Source organism: Panthera leo, chromosome B3 (assembly GCF_018350215.1).
Source record: "Panthera leo isolate Ple1 chromosome B3, P.leo_Ple1_pat1.1, whole genome shotgun sequence".
In the NCBI taxonomy this organism is placed as follows: domain Eukaryota; kingdom Metazoa; phylum Chordata; class Mammalia; order Carnivora; family Felidae; genus Panthera; species Panthera leo.
The window spans coordinates 64,312,724-64,328,475 of NC_056684.1; the positions used below are offsets into that span (position 1 = coordinate 64,312,724).

Below are 15,752 nucleotides of genomic sequence, written 5' to 3' on the forward strand. Positions count from 1 at the left end.
AACTGCAAGATCATGACCTGAGGCGAAGTCAGACACTTAACCAATTGAGCCACCCAGGCACCCCTTACCATTATATTTTCTTAATTTTTATGTTTACACTATTTCAAATCACCATGTTTAGGAAAGTTTTTTTCATTGTTCTTGACTTAGTTTATTCCTCTCATCTCTATACTTTTAAGATTTGAGCCCTTTTAAATGATTTTAGTTCTTGTTTTACTGTTTTCCTTTTTATGCTGCTTTTCTTTTAACTTTTACACTTTTAATTTCCTAATCCACACAAATTTTGGAAATCTGTCTTCGTACTCCATCTATTCTTCACTGGTTAAGAAATATTTACCATAATTTTAGCCTCAATTTCTCAGTTTCTGGTTCAAATTTCATCTTAAAATTTTAATTTTAATCACCTTTTAAAATAATGCTTTTATTTACTTCTCCTTGACTTTATTTTACTACTTAATTTAGCTGTCAGGACAAGACATGTCTTTTACCACCACTAAATAATCATGACAGTTTACTTAATCATGATATATATCACTCAGAATATAAGAGCCTACATGTCCTAACATACAACCCCTACATTAGGCAAATCATCCACTCTGTGTCCTCTTACAGGAGTGGGCCGTGGTACTACACTGGTGATGACAGAGGTAATCACCCCAGTCTTCTCTATCTCAGATAATGGCATCATCTCTCACTCAACTACTTGCACCTCAAACTCAGAAGGCATTCTTGACTCTAATCTATTACCAAGTCTTTTTTGGCTCTTCCTCCAGAATTTGCACTTACCTAACCATTTCTCGTCATTTCTATTTCGTCCAAATCACCAAAATCTTTTAACTGGATGAAAACAATAACCTTCAAAATTGGTCTTAATTCCACTCATGACCACATTCCAACTGTCCATTCTCCACATAGAAGCCATAATGTTTCCAAAATGAAACGAGATCTTTATTAGAGATTAAAAGCCTTCCAACTGCTTGTCATTGAAACTAGAACAAAATTCCAACTCCTCCCAATAGCCTACACTATCCAAACCCTGCCAAGTTCTCTAACTGTAATTTGTAGTGTATTACCACTTTTACTCACTGAACTAAGCTATATCAGCCTGTTTCTCTGAAATACCAAGCTGCTGCTTGGATATCCAGCCCCTCACCCCTGGATTTTCATATGACTGTTATGTTCTATTTTGATATTATTCATATCTCCATACAAAGAGCTGCCCAGAGGATTTTCCCAATCATCTTACAGATCTGCAGAAGTCCTCCTCTGTATTCCTACTATTCTATTTCCCATTACTTTCCCATTACTTTGTTTCACAGCACTATTAATACCTGAAATATTACCGGTTTAACTTATTTACTGTCTATCTCCCTCACTAGCATTTATATCCTTCATGAGGCTACAGTTCATATCGTTCTTGTTCACAGCTATTCTCAGGGCTTAGAATAGGGCCTGGCACATCATAGGTGCTCTAACATTTATCACATGCATATATGTCACATACATATCAATGTATATATGAGGGAATTATCTTCCTTAACTCTTAGAATAACACTATGGAAATAAGTTTTATTTTTGTTGATATTTATATCTGAGGAAACAGGAAGATGGAGAACTTGAGTAGTTTTGTAACTGTAAGTAAAGTAAAAGGCCAGAATTTAAAACTAGATCTGCCTGTGCCTAAAGCCCAAGATCTTACCCATTGTTGTAGAAATTTCTATCCAACTTTTCCCCAATGCCCAGTGTGGTTCCATTAAGCAAAGAGACCTTTTGGAAAGTGGCAAAATAACAAGTTTAGGCAGGAAATGTAAAACTCACAACTTAAAATTTACACGAGGCAGAAAGAAACATCTCATTCCTCAAAAGGTTGCCATGATTAGTATTCAGTCTCCTCCCAAACAGCCATAATTATGGTTAAACCGGGATCTGGCATATGCCTCAAAGGGAAGCCATAAGTTTATATGATAGGCTAGAACAAGAACTCTGTCCAAAAGTGGCAGTGTTAGATGGAGTGTGCACCATTTTATCTCCTCTCTACCTAATCTGGCTGCCCATCCTGTAACCTTGGAATGGAGAGCTATATAGAATGTATAAACCTGCCCTAAGCCAAGCCAATTGGCTTCCTTCTTGTAAGAATATGGAATTGGTTAGGGACATAGGAATGCCATGTAGTCTAAAGGGCTGAGCCTGACATTGATAGTCATAATATACTACTAATCAACGAGGAAACCAATAGTCTAGACCATTGTGCAAAAGAATGAAACAAATATATAAAGAGAAACATAGATAAATGGTTATGTGGAGTATGTGTGAATAGGGTACAGGGGGAGCAGGAGTCGGGAAAGAGAGAAGCTACTTAATGCCTAGCATCTCAAAAGTCTTACCCTGTACTTATTCTTAAAAGGAATTCTGAGAAATGCCACTGAGTCATTAAAATAAAGTCCTCTTTCCTTAAATTAGTGCGAATGGATTTGTTCCTTGCAAAACCAATGATCCCAAATTAATCAAGGTCCCAATACTGGGTGTTAAGACTAGGAATAAACTGAGTCAAATATCATTTGCTTCCAAGGTGATGCTGTTAGCATTTATTCATTCTTTTATTCAACAAATGTTAACTAGATGCTCATTCTATTAAGAAACTTCTAGGTTCCTGAACATATTGTGGAACAAACAAAAAGTTACAAATAGAAAAATTAAATATATAAAGTCAGGAAGTGATAAGTGTCATGAAAAATAAAGCAGAGTAAGGGTATAGTGATAGAAAAGTTGCTATTTGGGGGCATCTGGGTGGCTCAGTCGGTTGAGTGTCCGACTCTCGATTTTGGCTCAGGTCATGATCCCAGGGTCGTGGGATCATGCTCCATGACAGCTCCACAATCAGCACAGAGCCTGCTTAAGATTCTCCCCCTCGGGGTGCCTGGGTGGCTCAGTCAGTTGAACGTCCAACTTCGGCTCAGGTCATGATCTCACGGTCCGTGAGTTCGAGCCCCGTGTCGGGTTCTGTGCTGACAGCTCAGAGCCTGGAGCCTGTTTCAGATTGTGTCTCCCTCTCTCTCTGACCCTCCCCCGTTCATGCTCTGTCTCTCTCTGTCTCAAAAATGAATAAAACGTTAAAAAAAAAAAAAAAAAAGATTCTCCCCCTCAAAACAAAGCAAAACAAAACAAAACAAAACAGATTGCTATTTTATTTATTTAGAGCACCCAGGGAAGGGTTCACAAAAGAGGTGACAACGTGAGGAGCAAACTCTGAAGATCTAGGGGAAAAGTGTTCTAGACAAATAGAAGAGCAAATGCAATGCAAATTTCTTCCTGAACAAGCTGCAGATTTGAGATCCTCAGGTTACAATGGAATTCTTAAATGAGAATCAGGGTAGGCTTCAGGCATTGCCACTATGCCACTGGTTACTAATACATCTTATAAACAGCTATCAAGAAGAATAAATATTTTAAAACATTAAAAAAATCACTTTGATTGGCTTTTGATTTTGTACACATACACTGGGTATAGTTTAAGCCACAGGAGTTCACAGAGAAACAGTTAGAAATGCTTATTTAAGAATGAAAGCATCTGTCCATATCACTAAAAAAAATGGGGTCAAGAATGGTCTTCTGACAGATTTAATAACATTCGTGAGTGGCATAAAAATAGGGTTCTATCCTATAACTAAGGTTTCATTTTTAGATCAAGCTGAAAAAATTAGAAGACTGTATACGGAGTACCCAAAGGAAACACTTTTCTCTGAGTTGATTTAGGAGTACATTATTAGTATCTGAGGTTAAGCTACAAGAAGTAACTCTATGAAACTCATCAGTGTATTTGCCACAGGTATGTTTGCTCAGGACTATTTTTCGTAATATCTCTCATCTGAGTAGTTCTATGTAGAGTAATGATAGGGAAACATATGCTTCCCAAGAGGATAAAACGCCTTTTCCTTCAGATAATGAAAATGTAACTAACACATTTTCCCTTTTCACCTTTGTCATCAAAAAATGTAAAGTAAAATTTATGGTTCAATTAAATCATATTTGCCTAGATTTCTGTTGTTTATTTTGTCTGGTAAAGGCACATGGTCTTAAAGTCCTTCTCTAGTACATCCAATTTCTAAACATACGAATAACACACTGAAAAATATTTAATGGTCTCACCTGACTGGCTTGACTTTGTAAGTAGACTCTTCTGGCATCCAGACCTTCAAAGGCAGAAGGTCTTGAGATTCTATAAGGCTCACTGGTAACAACTGTCTCTTGCTGGAAAAGATGATCTTTCACTAGAGAACTGGAAGTATCCTCTTCAGTTGCCTAATGGGAAATAATCCCCCAAATTCATTAGTTGCCAAAATATGAAAAACAAACTAAGAAATGTTCACTCTAGCAAGTGTTTAGAAAATCCTTAAGTACCACCACCATCACTATAAATGGCAATTCCCCAAACTAAAACAATGATTTCTTACAGAAAATAACTTAGGAAGACCTAGAAGCCTAACTATGCCATGAGAGAGAGAGAGAGAGAGAGAGAATCAATTAAAACAAAGCTTTTAATAATAAGTAATAAACATACAAAGAAAATGAAGAAAAGAAAAGAAATGAAGAAAAGAAAATGAAGAAATTGTTAGAGAAGATACAAATCAATAAAAGTGTTATTTTGCAAGTGAAAAAAGCATGTACCAAGGACTATCCTGTGAAAAAAAGCATGTACCAAGGACTATACAGCAGATCAAAAGAAAACAACATCCCATGACCTTATTGAATGAATGAAAGAATTAATTAGCCCGAACTTGCTGATTATCTAGAAAGACTCAAATCATGCACATGAGACTTAGGTAGGGGATATGCTCAATGAGAGTCTATAATAACAGGCTTTTAAAATTTTAGAAAAAATAATTTGTTTCTTTTTTAAAGAAATGAGATAACTATTTCCCATTACTTTCCCTGTTATTGTATAATTATTTGAAAAAGTTGTGACAGCCAAATAAAAATGACAGAAATACTTTCATTGGGTTAATCTAAAATAATTCAGAGTAATCACTATATGGCTAATAATCTTAAAGGTATAAACCTTTAAAAGATTTTTCTAAAAAAAAAAAGATTTAAAAATTTAGTGCTCTAAAATTAGGCAGTAAAATTCATAAAATATCTATGATATTTTAGTTTATAAATGCACATTCTAGTCCTTACTCTGGAACAAAGTAGCCTTGTGACATTTAATGTCTATGGAACTTTGTTTTCTCAATTACCAAATACTTCTAATACTTCTGCTATTTTATCATATGGATTGCCAAGGATTTAGTGAGATAATATATGTGAAAGTGTTCTGAAAACTAAAAGCTATTCTTTTATCAGGGAGTAAGCAACTAAACTTTTAAAAATGTATTTGAAGGGCATCTGGGTGGCTCATTTGGTTAAGTGTCCAACTTCAGCTGAGTTTGAGTCCCACATTGAGCTCTGAGTTGACAGATCCTCTGTCTCTCTCAAAAATACATATTAAATACACACAGATACACACACATACTATATCTATATAGATAGATATATATGTATATATATATGCACACACACATATATACATGTGTGTACGTATATATATACATGTATATATGTGTGTGTGTGTGTGTATATATATATATATATATATACATATATATATATACACACACACACATATATATATATATATATATATATATATATATACATATATATATATATATGTATATATATAGAAGAATGTACTGCCACTTACAACTAAGTATGCCAAACCCAGTTAATGGTTCTTTTTAGCTAACTTTCATTATAGTTGTCCCAATGTGTTATGACAGTTAATGCTAAATTAATTATTGGAAAGGAGCTGGCTAAATACTAGCCAGCAACATTCTATCAAAATGCACGATCAAAACTGGAAACAGTAAAAAAAAAAAAAATCAAGTAATATATTTATTACATGTTCCAGGCAGTTCTGAAAATAAATGATCCAAAAAATTCTCCAAAATTGTAAGCAAATTGAATAGAAGAAAATAAAGGGTCGGGGGAAGGCTTAGATAAAGGGCCTAAGTTGGAAACTTGTCTCATCCAACTAAGGTATAAAATGTAAGCAACTAACTTCTCTAAATTATTATTTTATTATAAATTGGGTAGATTTGTATTAGTAACTTTGGGGTTACCAGAGATACTCAATATATTAAAAACTATACACAAGCTTGAATTATTATTGTAGTAGTAGGAAGAGGAGGCAGTAGAATAATATCAGTAGTAATTAAGTAATTTTGCTTCTAATGATGACAACTATTTGGATCAGGATGCTTTTACTGAATTCCAATCTAATTGAGTCATTTAAGATTTGTAAAATAAAATAAAGCCTACTGAAAAATCCATATCTGAACAAACATAAGATAGTTATATAACCCAAGTATTTTACTTTTGACTTGGGTTAATTCTGCTTATATTCTGCAAATTAAGCAGTAACACATTTCATTTTGATTAAGAATACACTTATTTCTTAAAGGGAACTACAAAGAGTGCTGATTATTTCATATTAAATAAATAAAAATGTGTTTATTGTTTGGGTAACAAATGATTTAGTTCTACTTAAAAATGTTTACCAAAAGAGCTGAAATCAACCTACTAACTAGATATATTTCACATCACACACTGAATTTACAACTACACACCTAAATGGATCTTGGCTAATAAAATAACTAAGTAACTAAAGCATCTTCTGCTTAATTAATATGATAAAAACAATCCCCCCCACACACCAATCCTCAATGTATGAAAATAGAGTCTACAATCTACAAGAAACACATTATCCAGGAATTGTGAAAAACAAACTAAAACATTTTTATAGAATCCTAAACAGTATTTTCCTACTACTTAATTATATCTCCTTCAGCAAGTTATAAATTTAGATGTATACTGACAAAGTTAAAAAAAAAAGTGGTGATAAGTAAAATGGCAATTCTTATTCATTGCTGATTCCACACCCAGGAGTAAAGTCTGGAAGAATAATTTCTGAAAAGCAATTTTAGTAAAATGTATCAGATCTTTTAAAACATCCCAACGTTTTGACAAATTCTTGAATCCAGCAAAGAAAAAAAAAAGTACTAAATGGAAGAAGCTTTAGGCACAAAGTATTTTTCTCAGAATTAGTTTTTTTCTTTCTTTATTCTTAAATGTTTATTTTACTTTTGAGAGAGAAAGAGACAGAGTGAGAGCGAGGGAGGGGTAGAGAGAAGAGACAGAATTGAAGCAAGGCTCCAGGCTCCGAGCAGTCAGCACAGAGACTGACGCAGGGCTCAAACTCACAAACCTGAGCCGAAGTTGGACCCTTAACCAACTGAGCCACCCAGGTGCCCCATCTCAGATTACTCTCAACATTAAATGGAGAAGGAACCCTAATGTCCCAAAATGAGGAAATGGTTATATAAATTATGGTATGCCCACTTAATGGAATACGGAATGGCCATTTTGAAATTAGGCTTATAAACAATATCCACTATATGGGGAAATGTTTAGTGTTAAAAAGACAATATATAAAACTTTGTTTATGGTATTATCATAACCATAAAAGATTAAAAGCATATAAGATGAATGTTAACACCTCTCCTTGATAGTATGATCAGGAGTAATTTTTCAGTGTTTCTAGAGCTTGTTTACTTTTATGTTGACCAAAATTACTCTTAAAAATCTAGGTATATATTTTCTCCCTTGTCTGTGATATATAATTGTAATGCTTTGAAATATAAATGTATTCTATCAAAATATCAAAATATTTAAATAATAATAATATTTAATAATTATTTAAATATTTAAATAATTCAACTACCAAACTGAGAGACATTCTTCAACACTTGCCCCAAACCCTTCTGGATTCATGCAAAATATCTTTTTGTCAATTAAAAAAAACTCTTCCCAATTTTTTCCAAGTTCACCTTCTGGTTATCTTTCAAATCCATTTTCTCTCACACAAGCCATATTCTTTTTTGCTATCTTTTTCAGTAGCCTTTTAACTGATCTCCTCATTTCCAGCCGTGGGTAAGGGTATTCATACACATCTACTGGCTTTTCTATTCATAACCCTTCTAAGATTTCCAATTATCAAAGCTCTGTTGGGGGGGGGGGGGTCCTACACATACTGGAGAGTAGAGGGGAAGAAAATCAGCACTGTCTGAGGAACACTTTCATAAGAAATATAATTTACATGAATCTGTAGAAATGGGCTCACTACTCCCAAAAAACACTGACATACAAGATACAGTTTAATTTTATTTCATAGGGGAAAAATGGGCAATAAATATAGGAAAAGACTGAAGTTCATTCCTAATTAAAACCATAAATATATAATGCCAAATTTTTTACAGACTAGAAAAGATAGATAATAATACTCTATGCTGGCAAGGGTATGGAGAAAGAGGTATACTGTTACAGCACTGGTGGGAATACAATTCTTTGAGAAAGTGACTGTACATACAGATATACATACAAAGCATGGTAGTACTATTTTTAAACAAAAAAGAGGGAAAAAACCCAAAAGAAAATATCCTATGGTTATTATCAGCAGAGGATCGGTTAAAAATTATTATATATATATATTGGTAGAATACTATACAGCCATAAAAAAGATCTTACACATTACTCACAAGACACTGCTAAATGAAAAAAGCTAGGTACAGAACTGTCAGTATGACATGATCCCATTTATCTGATAAAATGGATGGATATTTAAAAATTTTATCAATACTACATAAGGATATACCCTGAACTGTTGACATTTCCAAAGAAATACTTTATATAAAGGACTATACATACACGATATAAATAATGACATGAATATGTGTATATTTGTTACTTAAGAAAGAAAGAGAATATAACCAACACAACAAATAAGTGGTACAAGTTTTTCCACATTTTCATGTCCTACTTGGATCACCAGCAGGAAAACGCTTTTCATACTCTGAAGTTTTTATCATGCAAGTGTCATCGCTGAACAATATTTAGTTACAGATGCTTTTGAATTTTATTTGACTGATACGATGCTATACGAGACTTCATTTTTTGTGTGTGAAACCTATTCATGTTGACATATATAGCAATATAGCTCATAAGTCTTCACTTCTGTGTAGCAATGGTAGCAAACACATATTTAGTATCAGATACTGTCCCAAGTACTTTGAGTTAGCTTATCTAAATCCTCACAGCATTTCTTCAAAGTAGATAGTATTATTATCTCTCTACTCCATATGAAGAAAGTAAAGCTCAGAGATTAAATAACTAGCCTAAAATGAAACAGTTAATTTTTTTGCTATTTCAAACAATGTTGCTAAGAATATTTTTACAGGCTTCATGGTATATACGTGCAAGAGTTTTTCTGGTAAATATCCAGGAATGAAAATGGTGGATCACAGGACACACCTACATACATTCTAGTTTACATAATAAAAATTAGTTTCCCAATCAGCAAAACTAAAAGGCAACCAATGGAATGGGAGAAGATATTTGCAAATGACATATCAAATAAAGGGTTGTATCCCAAATCTGTAAAGAACTTACTAAACTCAACATCCAAAAAACAAATAATCCAGGGAAAAAATGGGCAATAGACACAAATAGACACTTCTCCAAAGAAGACATCCAGATGGCAAACAGACACATGAGAAGATGCTCAACATCACTCATCATCAGGGAAATACAAATCAAAACCACAATGAGATATCACCTCACACCTATCAGAATGGCTAAAATTAACATCTCAGGCAACAACAGATGTTGGTGAAGATGCAGAGAAAGAGTATCTCTTTTGTACTGCTGGTGGAAATGCACACTGGTACAGCCACTCTGGAAAACAGTATGGAGGTTCCTCAAAAAATTAAAAATAGAACTACCCTACAACCCAGCAATTGCACTACTAGGCATTTACCCAGGGGATACAGGTGTGCTGTTTCAAAGGAGCACATGCACCCCCATGTTTATAGCAGCGCTATCAACAAGAGCCAAAGTATGGAAAGAGCCCAAATGTCCTGCAACTGATGAATGGATAAAGAAGATGTGGTGTGTGTGTGTGTGTGTGTTGTGTATACACACACAATAGAATATTACTACTCGGCAATCAAAAAGAATGAAACCGTGCCATTTACAACAACATGGATGGAACTAGAGTATATTATGCTAAAGGAAATTAGAGAAAGACCGTATGACTTCACTCATATGTGGAATTTAAGATAGAAAACAGATGAACATAAGGGAAGGGAAGCAAAAATAATATAAAAGGGGAAGGGGACAAAACATAAGAGACTCTTAAATACAGAGAATAAACAGGGCTGCCGGAGGAGTTTTGGGTGAGGGGATGGGCTAAATGGGCAAGGGGTATTAAGGAGGACACTTGCTGGGATGAGCACTGGCTGTTACATGCAGGGGATGAATCACTGGATTCTACTCCTCAAATCATTATTGCACTGTATGCTAACTAACTTGGATATAAATTTTGAAAAATTAAAAAAAACCCAACCACCTAGTTTCCAAGGTGGTTCTAACAATTCACATACCCAGAAACAATGTTCCATATCCTCACCAAGCCCAGGCAGCATCATCACAACTTTCATATATATATATATATATATATATATATATATATATATAAAAGTTAATTTCTATGATGGATAAGTCTTGCTAAAAATTACATAGTTATTTTCTTTCTGCAAATAAGAAATTCTGAGAATGAACAAAAAAACTAACAAATGAATGCACAGGTTTGTTACTTTACCACAGCTCCTAATATTATTTCATCCTCAAATCTTTTGGTTTCAGAAATACTGATCTACTTGTTTCTCACAACCTGACATTTCACACTTCTGATTCTTTGTACATGTCATTTCCTTTGCCCACAATGATTTCAATTTTTCCACAAGAAAAACTCTTTATAATGTCAGGTATAAACTCTTAAAAGTCTTTGTTGACCCACTCCCAAGATAATCATTCCCTCCTTCTAAAGTTCCTCAAAAATACTTCTATCTACCACCCTGTATTCTAAGCATTCTTTTATTTATAGTTCTCCCATGAGCTAGTAATGGAAGACTTTACCTATATCTTATCCCTAGAGCTTACAATTATGTCTGTATATAGTGAGTATCATATAAATAATCTGTAATATGCAAACATCCACAAATCAGATCATATGATATTAATATAGACTCTTGGGAATAGATATGTGTTAACAGGAGGAAAAAAAAAGGAGAACAAGAACTCGTACACAAAACACTCTTCACCCCCCCAAAAAATAATTTTAGGAACTATAAAAGTTCAAAGTATGCAAAAAATTCTTCCCATAATTCCAACCCCATGGAATAGCACCTATTATTTGACATAGATCCTTCCAGACTTCTTGGTGCATGTGTATTTGTTCCTATCCTACGTATATTATGGTTCCATTTGTATTGTAGACAGTCTATCCATGCAGTGGATACACTTTTTCTAACTTCACAATATACCACAGATCTCTTACCATGTCAATATGGAACAACACACCTTGTGCTCTGAAATGGTTGCAAATTAGTTCAATATGTGTGGGTCATCTATCCTATAAGCAATACTCTAATTATGGACATTCAGACTGCTTCCATTTTGTTATACACGTTGCAATGCACCACTTTATACATACATCTTGGTGCAGTGGTAATATTATTTCCTTAGGATTCATTTCCCTAAATAGAATTACTGAATAAAGAATATGCATATATTCCAATTACATTACAAAGCTACCTTCTAGAGCAAGCTTATGTATCATTTCAGAACCCCTCAATAGCATATGATAGAGGGACCATTTCTTCACATTTCTGTTCACACTGGGCCTTATCAACTTAACAGTTTTTGCCAATGTAGTAAGAAAAATATTTTGTTTTCCAGACTATTTGTACTATTTCCATAATTAAAATTAATAATAACCAAAACGCTTTGTTAAGTTGGACAGAACTGAGTAAAAAATATTCAGGCTTAGTCAAATTTGAATGTTTTTAACAAAATTACAACTCCTTAAAAGTAACAATTACTATGGGACCATATATTCTAAAGTTAGGTGGTGGGAAATGCCAAAAATCTTTCACAAGACCACAAAATGTAACACATGATATGTGTAAAGACTGTACATACATTTGCATGACCTCCAGCTTTAAAAAAAATTGTCTACAGCACTTATACACACCCACATTCAATGCTCTTAGGATTGTGCTGGCATACACTCAACTATATTATCTGTAAAGTAACCTATGCCAGTATTTAATGTACAGTGGAAATCTGTTTCACTCTCAGAGGCTGGTATAGTAATTATTCTCCTATGGTTGCTAAGAGATTGCTTAGCTTTTTCTTTTCCTAAGACTACTATTGAAATTTTGTACATAGAGGCAAAAGGATGCTGGGTAAAGCAATAAAATAATTCCAGCTGTAGCTCTCTATCAGAACATAAGGCTAGATGACAGCTGCAGAGAAAACAGAAAGTCTTTGCTTCTCTCCTTCCCTTTGTCCCTTCTTACTGCAGAAATGAGTAGAGAAAACAGCGTTGTTCTGCAAACCTTTTATATATATGAGTCCCAACTAATAATCAGGTGTGAAAAAAAGTGCTATCACACAGTCTACTTATTGCTCAAGAAGTTTACTCTTGTAGGTGTAGATCACAAAACACAGGTTTAAAAATGTGTGGCTGGGTTAAATCCAACAAGAGAAGATTTTAATAATTATACTATTAGTTTATTTTAGCATGATGGAACGATTTTTAAATGTTCTTTGATAAAGAAATATTATATTATTGCACTGCATAAGTTAAAAACACTACCGAATTCTTTGGCATTTAAAATTATAGACTCAAATTATGCAAACTTAGGAAGCACAGAAAAAAAATTACAACAATTCCACAAACCCAGCAAAATCACCATTAATAATCTGGTGTAGCACCCAGCAGCAATTCATTTCAGATTTGACAATTGTCTCCTATTCTACTCATTAGATTTCTCTTGTTTCTTTGATTAGTTTCAGGGTAAGAACAAACTAACCTGTGAGTCTTTAATCTTATATTTGTCTAGAAGCTTTGTATAAAAACATTAATAGCACATACAGAATTTTGTTTAATCAATCTGAGCACAGTAATCAGTGATAAAACAATATGGAAGGAATATGAGAAATGTACCAAGATACAATGTCTTGCAAAACAGCAAAAAGAAAATAAGTCCTCTGCCTTCGATTAATCAACACACAAACTAAACTATTTTTCTAATTTAGTTATTTTGACTTAAATGTGGTGTTAGATTTTCAGGAATTGTTTATTGTCTGTAAATCTGATTTTGAGTTATTAGGCAGCAGTTATATAGTTTCTGGTAACTATATAAATCTTTATACAATCCTTTAACTGGTAAATCTACTTCTAGGATCTTATCCTAAGGTCACACTCAGAAATATTAACAAAAATTAATGTAAGAGGCTGTGGAGAATAAAGTAAATGTTCAATAAAACATGGTTAAATAAATTGTTTAACAGAGTTGTATGATTATAATGGCTAAATGTAAAAACTCTGAAGTCAGACTGCGTGTGGGTTCAAATTTTAGGATTTATACTACTTAAATTCCAACTACCACCATTGCTATCATCACCAACACAAACAAAAGTCCTTTCAAAACAGAATCAAAGGTTGCCTGGCTCAGTTGGTAGAGCATGTGACTCTTATCTCAGAGTGTGGGTTCAAGCCCCATGCTGGGCACAGAGATTACTTTAAAATCTTTAAAATACACACACACACACACACACAAACACACACACACACACACACACACACACACACACACACACGCACACGCACGCACACGCACACACACAAACTGAAGAAGAGACAGGGTCCTATGGCACTTTAAAAAAGAAGTATATATCTGAATACAATATGAAAGAACAAGGAAAAACCAAGGCAGAAGTACCCGAAATATTAATTGCAGTTATCTCTGGATAGGAATTAAATGATCCCTGATTTCTTCTTTGTAATTTTCTATCTATCTAAATCGTCTACATGAAGATGTATTAGTCTAAGAGTCAAGAAAAAATGTAAATAACAAAACATGCAAAAAGGTTATACAGTTTTTTTGCTCCCTTGTTAAATAACAAATAAAACTCAACCTGAAATATATTAAGGCTTTGGGAACTTAACTATGAGATAGTATTTAATGTAGGATAGTAATGGTCACAATAATATAACATCCATTTGCCGCTAAATAATGCCTATCCATCAACTTAGTTCTTAGATATAAAGTCTTATTAAAATGTTATCACCTTTGAAAATTAGTACACGAACAATTCATATCCCCCCTGCTGTAACAAAATTACATTAAATCATTGTGGCTAGAAACCACTATCAAATTCTAAAACAAAGTAAGTCAAGTATTTCTCAGTGGCCAAAAGAAAAAATAAGACAAATTTCACTTCAGATCAATTAGGTGTCAGTGTCCTCTTTCTTCTTCCCAAAAGCATGAAATCTGAGACCTTTTCCTCTTAGAACCACAAGCCTGTTGAGGTGAGTTTTATGAGTTTTCTTACCAATCTAGCACATCTCAACAGTAAGAGCTGTTCTTTGGTTGGAGAAACACTGTAAAAATGATCTTATAACAAATATGAGCCAGCATTAAAAACAACAACAACAACAACAAACATAAAACAAACCTAACTGGCTCACTGAAACAGTCAAAGAAAAAAAACCAATGAATACAACATTCATATCTTATCACAGCTTTGGTTAAAAATCCTAACTTTCAAGATTTTTCTTTAAAAATCCTTGTTGGTAACAGCGATGCACATGATCAGCTCTGCACTAAAACATGAAGGATTAAAGATGAGCAAGGTGTGATTTTAAATCCAAATGATGGTGTGTCTTAAAACCCTTCAAAGATGGGTATGAAATAAAAAGGTAGACATCTTTCTGATTTATGATGCCTAATAAAGACACTAAATTGTTGAAAGCAGAAGGGCAGCCACCAGCAAATAACCAAATGTCTAGTATAGTTACAACAGAAAAGGTGTGCAAATAATTGTTGAATAAATTAATAAATACTTGAAATGGAGAGAATTTCCACTCTGTTATTTAATGCCTTTGAAGACATTGATGACCTAAATAAAACACAATCATTACCTCCTCTGGGTTAAAAAAATTTGGATAATGAGTAACTCTTTAAAAACCATTTAAGTGGAGCACCTGGGTGGCTCAGTCAGTTGAGCAGCCGACTTTAGCTTCAGGCCATGATCTCACAATTCGTGAGTTTGAGCTCCGCAATGGGCTCTGTGCTGACAGCACAGACCCTGCTTTGGATCCTCTGTCCCCCTCTCTCTCTCTGCACCTCCCGGGCTCACATTCTCATTCCCCCCCCCCTCAAAAATGAAATAAATAAATAACCATTTTAGTTGTCTTTGCAAATAATCACCAATAAAGTAAACCTGGCATAGCTACTACTATAAATCGCAATTTGTATTCAAAATAATTTTACAATGTTTAGTTATGCCAAGCCCACAGGTGAATTACAAAACAATGATGTACTTTACTCCTGATAAAATGGTTAAATAAATTAAAATACTTTATAACCTCCAATATATTCCAAAATAAGAATGACACATAAAAACTATAGCATATCATGAAATAAATGGTACTAAGGTAAATTTAAGAGTATTCTTCAGCAGTTTTAATTCTGGATATCAATTCTCTTTAAACATTTTCAAACAGGAAGGTCAGAAAAATTTATCTC

The 15,752-nt window shown here is 33.8% G+C and overlaps 1 protein-coding gene across 1 annotated transcript in view; it reads right to left on the bottom strand.

Annotated features, from left to right (window-relative positions):
• Positions 1 to 15,752, bottom strand: part of SPRED1 (sprouty related EVH1 domain containing 1) — a 137,031-nt gene that overhangs the window by 16,605 nt on the left and 104,674 nt on the right. The window contains exon 5 of the mRNA XM_042942455.1: positions 4,147 to 4,299. Coding sequence (XP_042798389.1) covers positions 4,147 to 4,299 — 153 coding nt within the window. The remainder of the gene's footprint in view (positions 1 to 4,146; positions 4,300 to 15,752) is intronic.